Source organism: Protomyctophum bolini (genome assembly GCF_963924005.1).
Source record: "Protomyctophum bolini genome assembly, chromosome: 17".
NCBI lineage: Eukaryota > Metazoa > Chordata > Actinopteri > Myctophiformes > Myctophidae > Protomyctophum > Protomyctophum bolini.
Genome location: NC_137878.1, coordinates 5,453,571 through 5,463,313, shown reverse-complemented (window position 1 = coordinate 5,463,313; position 9,743 = coordinate 5,453,571). Strand labels below are relative to the sequence as shown.

Genomic DNA, 9,743 nt, shown 5'->3' with positions numbered 1-9,743 from the left:
TGGAAGGTTTTTCAATAGTAAATTACTTGTTGCATCACATTAAAGGACCACCTCACCACTTTTCAACTTATCTTCATATAATAGGTCCTCACTAATAATCATGATAAAATGGCACGATTTCTTTCTCCTCGGTCTGTGTCTCATAGGACGGTTGTGGGCAGTTTAGAAACCCGTATCATAATTAGGCAGATTTAATTTTTTACAATTTATTTTAGATTTTTATTATTTATCTATTTATATAGTTAGCAGCAATGTCAGCCTAATACGTAAATAAATACATACATAATGCTATAGCATTATCAAGTGTTTTAGACCAGTGGTTCCCAAACTTGTTCATGTCAAGGACCCCCAAAATTACACTAATTAGCCCACGGACCCCCATTGGAAGAGATATTCCAGGGACCCCCATAAGAGAAGGTTTTTACGGCTCTAGCAGTGATTCTCAACCAGTTTAATTTCAAATAAGGACGCCCAGTTTGACATGCATTTGTCTACGGAAATCAATTGAATGGAATTTCTATCACTGGGACCCCCAATGTATATTGTAAAATCAAAGTTAATTTAACTCTGAGAGTATAAGCCTACAAATGGAACCAAATGGAGACAGCCGTTAGGGTCTATTTGGTTACATTTGAAGGCTACACTCTCTGAGTTACAGATCCATATGGGTCCATTTCAGAAATCAGAATGGAGAGACAGTTTCAACCCACTACATCTACAAGATGGCAATAATAATCAGTATTATTAAGTATTAAATCCCCATTCATCATGTTCTGAATACATCTCAGCAGTGATCATCACTACCACTACCTTCCATGTGGGGGCGTCAGATCTCTTATGTTCAGGGAATGCTTGTCCATTTCATGGTGGTAAATTCATTCACATGTTCATGACTCAGGCTAAATTATGCACACATCATTTAACTATATATTTTCCAATTTCAAAACGAATAATTGTTTAAATTACTTTAAGTACTTTTTACTTACTTACTGTACTTTATTTGTTTATTTTGATGGGACAAGCATAACATTACAAATAAATACACCGGAAATTAAACATTATAATACATTTAAAGGAGAACGAAACAACATATAATGGCTAATTAAACCTCTATAATTTCCACACTGTGCAAAGTTTCACAATAAGTAATATCATTATAGAGAGTATGCACATGCATAGAGAAAATGGCAAATTGAGTGGAAAATGTAGTGGCAAAGTGAGTTTAACATTGTTTAATGCAATAAAATAGGACGTTTCTGTTTGGACGTATGGGCTGTCAAGGCCAGAAAGTCGTTTTTGCCACTCAAAACTGTATGCTCTCCACCAATGTCCATACTAAATTTAAAAAGTAGATTGATTTGAACAGTGACTTAAGAAATCAGAATGGATCTTGAAGAGGGTTGCAGTGCTCAACAAGTCAGACATACTAATCATTCATTATCTCATGAATCTCCATTTGTCATTTTTCCTGAAACTTCTTTTCTGAAGAAACAGGTAAGGATGAACCTAAATGAAAATACCTTCAAGCTGGGAGTGAGATCTATTATCTTCAGGGAATGGCTGTCTAGTTCATGGTGTTAAAATCACCTGTTTTTTACTCTTATTTCACACATAATTTAAATATATTTCCCTATTTGCCAAATTGGTCAAGCAAAGCAGTGGTTCTCAACCTTTTCAAGCCATGAGCCCCAAAATAACCACATTATTTTAACCTGGGACCACCCTGACAGTACCACAGATACAAGCTCACACCGCCTCGCGTTGTGAGCTTGAAGATCGGCTATTTTCTTAAATCAGTTGACAATTTGGCCAATGTTTGACCAGTTTTTATAGTCTAGTTTGTTCATTATTTTAGATGCAGTAATGCCCTTTTTTCTTTCATTTTTTAGGTATTAAAAAGGTTACTTCATTTGTCACTTTACCATCACCTGGGGACCCGCCAAAAATCACGCGGGGACCCCCCTGGGTCACGCCCCACAGGTTGAGAACCACTGAAGTAAAGGAAGAAATGGCTAAAGATATTCTGGTATTACACCTCTATCAAGTTTTTTTGACAGCTCTGTTTACAAAATGCTGTACCCCCTCCAACTGTATATACTATACGCATTTTCATCTGTTTTATTGTATTGTAACACTTGCTTTGGCAATGCAAACGTATGTTTTCTCATGCCAATAGAGCTCCTTTGAATTGATATGAAGTTATACCGTAAGTTACGTTACTAATGTACCGGTAACCACATTCTGACAGTACTGTTGATAATTACAGGCTCAAATCACCACTATTTTTTTTAGATTAGTACCATAAAGGATTTCAGTAGCGACATAATGCTTTCAACAGTCATTTCAGAAATCAGAATGGAACTTGAAGAGGGTTGCCGTGCTCAACAAGTCAGACATACTAATCATTCATTATCTCATGAAGCTCCATTTGTCATTTTTCCTGAAACTTCTTTTCTGAAGAAACAGGTAAGGATGAACCTCAAAGACAATACCTTCAATCAGGGAGTGAGATCTATTCTCTTCAGGGAATGGCTGTCTAGTTCATGGTGTTTAAATCACCTGTTTTTTACTCTTATTTCACACATAATTTAAATATATTTCCCTATTTGCCAAATTGGTCAAGCAAAGCAGTGGTTCTCAACCTTTTCAAGCCATGAGCCCCAAAATAACCACATTATTTTAACCTGGGACCACCCTGACAGTACCACAGATACAAGCTCACACCGCCTCGCGTTGTGAGCTTGAAGATCGGCTATTTTCTTAAATCAGTTGACAATTTGGCCAATGTTTGACCAGTTTTTATAGTCTAGTTTGTTCATTATTTTAGATGCAGTAATGCCCTTTTTTCTTTCATTTTTTAGGTATTAAAAAGGTTACTTCATTTGTCACTTTACCATCACCTGGGGACCCGCCCAAAATCACGCGGGGACCCCCCTGGGTCACGCCCCACAGGTTGAGAACCACTGAAGTAAAGGAAGAAATGGCTAAAGATATTCTGGTATTACACCTCTATCAAGTTTTTTTGACAGCTCTGTTTACAAAATGCTGTACCCCCTCCAACTGTATATACTATACGCATTTTCATCTGTTTTATTGTATTGTAACACTTGCTTTGGCAATGCAAACGTATGTTTTCTCATGCCAATAGAGCTCCTTTGAATTGATATGAAGTTATACCGTAAGTTACGTTACTAATGTACCGGTAACAACATTCTGACAGTACTGTTGATAATTACAGGCTCAAATCACCACTATTTTTTTTAGATTAGTACCATAAAGGATTTCAGTAGCGACATAATGCTTTCAACAGTCATTTCAGAAATCAGAATGGAACTTGAAGAGGGTTGCAGTCCTCAACAAGTCGGAGATAATAATCATTATCTCATGAATCCCCATTCATCATGTTCTGAAACTTCATTTCTGAAGTAACAGGTAAGGATGTACCTCACTGACAATACCATTACACAGTCCTCAGAACTCTCATGTAATCCAGTGAGTGTCGTCAGACTCATGGTTGTAACACCGGATAGTTGGATCACATATTTTCCACACATAGACGCCAATACAACTAAACTAGGTCGACATGTAACATTAAAACAAGTTTAACTTGATGTAATGTACGTTTATATTGTTACGTATATGCGACACCCAGAATGCTTTGCGAGTGTATTTGCATATCGTCAGGAACGCCTGACTTTTCATTGGTGTTTTATTACATAAACTAAAACTAAACGTTTCTCTTGAACTGAGCTGTCTAAAACCACTGTTATGTATCCTTAAACCAAACTGTATCTTTATATGACCATTTAAACCACTTTATACCTTTATATGGCCGTTTTCACGGCGTTTGTTGGCGTCTTTTTTATTCAAACGCGAAGCCGCTTCCACACCGATATGTGTGACCCGTTGAATTGTGTGACCCAGGACATTGCCGTTTTGACGAAATCACAAAACAGTCACATAATTCGATGAGTTACAAGTTGCGGTGTAACACCACGGATAGAGCGGGGTTTTATAATAGACAACATTGGGTCGAGCCGACTCTGTACCACAAGGTTTCGCTGTTTCACATGAACCAGTGGTTCTCAAACGTTTTCATGTCAAGGACCACCAAATTCACACTAATTAACCCGTGGACCCCCATTTGAAAAGATATGTCAGGGACCCCCATAAGAGAAGATGTTTATGGCGCTAATCACTTTCATTTCAAGGAGTTTGACATGCATTAGGCTACGGTCGGACCCCCACTTAATGGGACCCCAATTTATATTTGACATTTAAAAAACAATGTTAATTTAACTCTGATCAGTGTACAAATGGATATAATATAATTTAACTGGGGACCCCGTACGTGGAACTCCCTCAATGACCCCAACCATGCAAATTTGCAATGACAATGACATAGCCTACTCTTATATAAAATTGTTATCAAAATTAGTTTGGATATTCTAAACGTGAATGCAGGTCATCTCTGACGCTGTAAAACATTTAAACATAATATGTCTGTGACGCAGATATAATAAACATGTCAAATATAGTATAGTGTTGTTTTGAACGGTTCGTCTCTGTCTTTCAATCATTTTATTCTGTATTTAGTTCATGTATTGTGTGTGTAATAACAGAATACCTACCCTGCTGGAGCCTTCTCAGTTTGTGTGTCAGTTGGTCAACACTAGGCTCCGCCATATGTCCATCTCCTGCTGTGGGTCAATACAAATATATGAACGTTAATATAATAAAACACAAACGAACACATTAAAAACCAAAGCACAATTCTTTAGGCTGTGGCAGAGTGTAGAGTAGCGACACGCTTTGATCTCACGCCTATATATGGTTGGTTAGTATGGATAGTTGTAGTTCCAAACATTGGAAGTTGGAACTATCCCATTGAGATAGAATGAGCACTTCCGCATTCCGATATTACAATGGAAGTCAACGCTAGTGTCGCCACTCTCTCACTATATTACTCTGGGCTGTGGTAACTTGTTTCACACTAAACAATAAAACCTAACCTGGTTTCAGCGGTGAAAAAAAGTCCTGGATGTCGAAACCTTGACGGGGAAATAATAAACAATAAAGTAAATTTGATATTTATGCAAACCATAACATATGGCGCATTTCTCAACCATTGTCAGTGATATGTTATCTATAGCTTAATGTTACTATAAACAGCTGTTGATATGACATTTTATCAAATATAATAAACAATATACATTTCCCGTCTAATGTACCTGCTGATTTGCTCATGTTTATCAGTTTATCTGTGTTTCAGAGAATAGTTTTAGTCAGTCGTCTCTGTATGTTATGTTGTCTAATGTCTCGCGCTATAAATCTGTCTCACGTGCACCCCTAAAAACATCCGTCTAAAACAATGCGGTTTCCAAAGTGTGGTCCGGGGACCCCTATGATCATTGAAGGCGTTCTAGGTGGTCCCGAGCTAAATGATAGTTTGTAACCAAGTGGACCCTTATGGGTCTGTACACAGTACACTGTAACTCTGAGTGTACAAATGGAACCAAATGGACCCTCTAACGGCCGGGTCCATTTGGTTCCATTTGTAGGCTATATAGCCTATACTCTCAGAGTTAAATTAACTTTGATTTTACAATATACATTGGGGGTCCCAGAGATAGAAATGCCATTAAATGGGGGTCTACTCTGTAGACGAATGTATGTCAAGCTGGGGGTCCTTAATTTAAATTAAACTGGTTGAGGGGCATATATTTTCAAATGGGGGTCCGTGGGCTAATTAGTGTCATTTTGGGGGTCCTTGACATGAACACGTTTGGGAACCACTAGTTTGGGTACCACTAGTCTAAAACACTTGATAATGCTATAGCAATTATGTAGGCATATTTAATAACTATATAAATATAGATAAAATATAAAACATTTAAGTCATGTTTTAATATTTTTTTCTCCCAAAACATACATTTACAATATTTTTAATGCATGAGAAGCTTATCCATTTTGGAAGAATGTTCCAACTTTTTGCCTGCAGGCTGACATACCTAAATGAATTGCTTTCCTATTTATATTGATTATCAGAAATCTCTATAGTATACACAAATATAGTTTATTCTGCTTTGTATAATAGACCTACTGCTTCAAGTGATATAAATGACTAAATACACATGTCAACCGATTAACTGCTTGAATATACTGCTAGTTTTGGATATAATATACTGTACTAGATTATAAACACATACAGTAGGCCTGTCAACATTCTTTTGTCTTGTACCGTTTGTATCATAATAAATAAATAAATCTGTCACATCAGAGAAAGGCATATAATGCAGAGCTCGTGTTGTAGAGTGAAATGTAGTTTGCGCCAATCTAATATAGTATTAGACATAGTGAAGGCTCATATACATAGTCTGGATTTTCGGTGGTGGGGTGACCACCGAACTACAACATGACGTCACGAGCCGCGGTGAAGAGCAAACCACCGCCACCGCTCCAGCCCTTCTCTCTGTTTTTACTCACCACCGCTCAACGTTATTTCAGCTCCGGTGGTCAGCTCACCACCGGAGCGGTGGTCACCTCACCACCGAAAATCCAGACTATGAATAGGCCTTTAGACTTTGAAACTCGACAGCCAGTGTAGTTACTCTCTCTAGGTCGTCAGTACATACAGTCAGGGAGTTTTCACATCATAGTTCTCCATTAATTAACCCTAAACTAGAAATATATCCCAGAGAGCAGACATGACACTTTTACTTTGTTGCATAAAACAATATCAAGTAGTTAATAAACACACTAGAGACACCACTTTTACATTTCATTTAATGAAAAGCGAACAGCAGTATAGAGGAATGCAATTCCAGTTTTAATTTAATGCAAATATACAGTGCAAACAGACCAACGTAGCCCAAAGTGACTATCTCTATACACATCAAACCACTAGTTGTATATACATGTACACATTAGTTGAGATACAAACACAAGAGTTAAAAAAGGGTTGTCAAAACAATACCTCCTGACCTACACCGTGTCTCTCTGAAACAGAAACATCGAGTGTGCCGCATGTGTGTGTGTGACTGTGTGTGTGTGTGTGTGTGTGTGTGTGTGCGTGTGTGTGCGCGCATTGGTAGCACATGCAAACATGAGGGGCAGTCATCATGCAACAGGTGAAAAATACAAGGTGAAATCACCGTTTAAGACGTTTTGATATACATTTTGAAACGCACCATGTGTGTTGCACTTGCACACGACCATGGCATTATCTTAACAGATCTATTCAATAATAATTGTTGTGGTGTAGTACGTACGTACGTACTACAGTGGAGTTTATTAGTCGTTTGATGATTTCAAAATGGACCTCAATAACTATTCCTTCAAAAAGTTACATTTTGAGATTTCCGGTACGTGACATGCTAATCCTCCCATGTTTTAAGCAGTCCTACCCGTGTAACATAAATTAAATCCATTCCATTGAAAACATGTTTTGTACATTTGAGTGCATTATTCCTCAGCTTTACAACAACAACCAAGCAACCCGCGGTATACTCTACAGCAACTTCCAATAAATAGATTCATAACTTAGGCCTATCGCTGGCAAAAATTCTTCAACTCTCTACCCTTTCACTTCACATTAGTTCTTTAAAAATTACAAGCGACTACTAGCGATACTTTGAACAGCTGGGTATAAAAGTGATGAGAAATATTAATAATACTTAAAATTGTTCACATTATGATGAAAAGAGAAAAAAAAAACAGCACTTAGGTTCACTTTACATAAAAGATCAGACAAAGTGGGGTTAGTGGAAAAGAAAAAAAGAGAGGGAAAGAAATAAAATATATAATAATACCAAAGGATGCTACTTTGAAGACACTCAGGTATTCATCATTTCAAATGATCAAAATCCGACTTCTTTAATAAAAGATATCCAGTAGGAATATATACAGAGACTATATATTCACACTATGTGTGTGTGTGTGTATATTTGTGTTAGATCGTATACATCCAAAAAACGAAACCCTCTTTTTTTCCTTTCTTTATACGCCATTTAAAAGAGGTTTGCTCTTTGCACTGGGCTAGCTAAGATGCAATGCCTGAGCTACGCCTCTCCCTCCATGCCTAGAGGTCAGAGATTAGGGGATGTGGTTAGCATCGTAGTATACGGTCAGGGAACACACGACTATTTACAGCAATGTGTACAAGCAAGCTAGGACAGGACAGGACAGGACAGGAACCCCTCCGGTGCTTCTGAAGAAAACATGGGACACATCTTTAGTGGGTTTTTTGTTTGTTCAAAGTTGCCATGCAGAGTTACTTTACAAGTCAAGGATGGATAGGGAAACCTGGGGGATAAGGACATATTTGTTGTTCTAAGTTAACAGCTTCTTCCCTTCAGACATTCGGCATGGCAGCACTGCACTCGTCCGAGTGCCCTCCCTTCTTCGCTCTCTCACTCTCTCTCTCTCTCTCTCGGTTCAATCTCTCCGCAGCAGCATATACACACGCTGCATGGCGAGGTAGAGTGCCAGGCACACAGGGGCATGGATGGGATGGAGGGCTCAGCTAACCGGAGACCGATGGATGGGTAGAAGTTCGACAAGTCATCTGTGTTAGTAGAAGCCAAGAGGGCGGTTAGAGCAAGCACTATACTGGTCGATAATGGCCCAAGGGTGGGGGGTGGGGGGGGGAGAATAAAGGGAAAGGAAAAGAGCGATAGTAAAATGTTGTCATTAAAATGTTTTTCATTAGATAAATATATAAAGCAGTGTCCTTCTCCCAGCTGCATTGCCAGATACACCATTTTCTTCCTCCATAGCCCAACCCAACCTGCTTTTAAAAAAAAAGGAAAGATAAAAACAAAGAGCTATGTGATGAAACAGGAACGTGAGGAGTGTGTGAGAGGGGGGGAAAGGTGAAATTAAGAAGGGAAAACTAAAAAGGCTTTGAGGAGAGGGGGAGACTTATTATGATTCAGCATTCAACAACGAGGAGAGGTTTTCTCCGTCTCTCTCTCTCTCCCTCTGTCCGGTCTGCCAAAGGTCAGGAGGCGCCGTGCCCTCATTCGCGGCGCCCCACGAGGGCGAGGATGTAGAGGAATATGTTGATGATGTCCGTGTAGAGGTTGAGGGCGGCGAAGATGTACTCCTCTGGACTCAGAGCAAGCTTCTTGTTGCCCAGGAGCAGCTGGGTGTCCACCGCCAGGAACTGGAAGAGATAAGAAAAGTGTGGAATCAAGACCTTTTGCAAGGGAAATATGAAGACATAAAGATATAACCCTGGCAAAGGTCCCGGGACTGAAATGTTTGATAATTCTAACCTCACTTTGAGCACAGAGCACTTTATGAGCAATCAAAAAAAAAGAATCAATTCTACTTTCTTATTAACTGCTCCTGGCGGAACGTTCCGTTATAAGGAATACAACTAGCAACTGCTTCTGGTGTAATGGCAGTTGGCTGGCTCTGCGTCCAGCAGGAGGCAGTATAATATGGGTTAAGTCTCTGTCTAAGGAGTCTTTCTTAAAACTATACAGTATGCGGAGAGCAAGTTGTTTTCCTTCATGTTGGGGCGACAGTGGCTCAGGGTTACTTGAGTGGTTGGTGGTAGAACAGCCAAATGGGAAACGCAAGGTTCCAAGTTCGATTCCGGGCTCCCCCAGAGATAAGTGTCAAAGTGTCCTTGAGCAAGACGCTGAACCCCTAATTGCTCCCGATGTGCAGGTTGGTGCCTTGCATGGTTTCCGCCGCCACCTGTCTGTGAATGTGTGAATGAGTTTGTGAGACCA

General features: G+C 39.2%; 1 protein-coding gene across 1 annotated transcript in view; it reads right to left on the bottom strand.

Annotated features, from left to right (window-relative positions):
- Positions 1-6,785: 6,785 nt before the first annotated feature.
- The window catches only part of grinaa (glutamate receptor, ionotropic, N-methyl D-aspartate-associated protein 1a (glutamate binding)), a 48,324-nt gene continuing 45,366 nt past the window's right edge, over positions 6,786-9,743 (bottom strand). Inside the window, exon 7 of the mRNA XM_080787642.1 lies at positions 6,786-9,166. Within this exon, the coding sequence (XP_080643768.1) occupies positions 9,020-9,166 (147 nt within the window). The 3' untranslated portion in view covers positions 6,786-9,019. The remainder of the gene's footprint in view (positions 9,167-9,743) is intronic.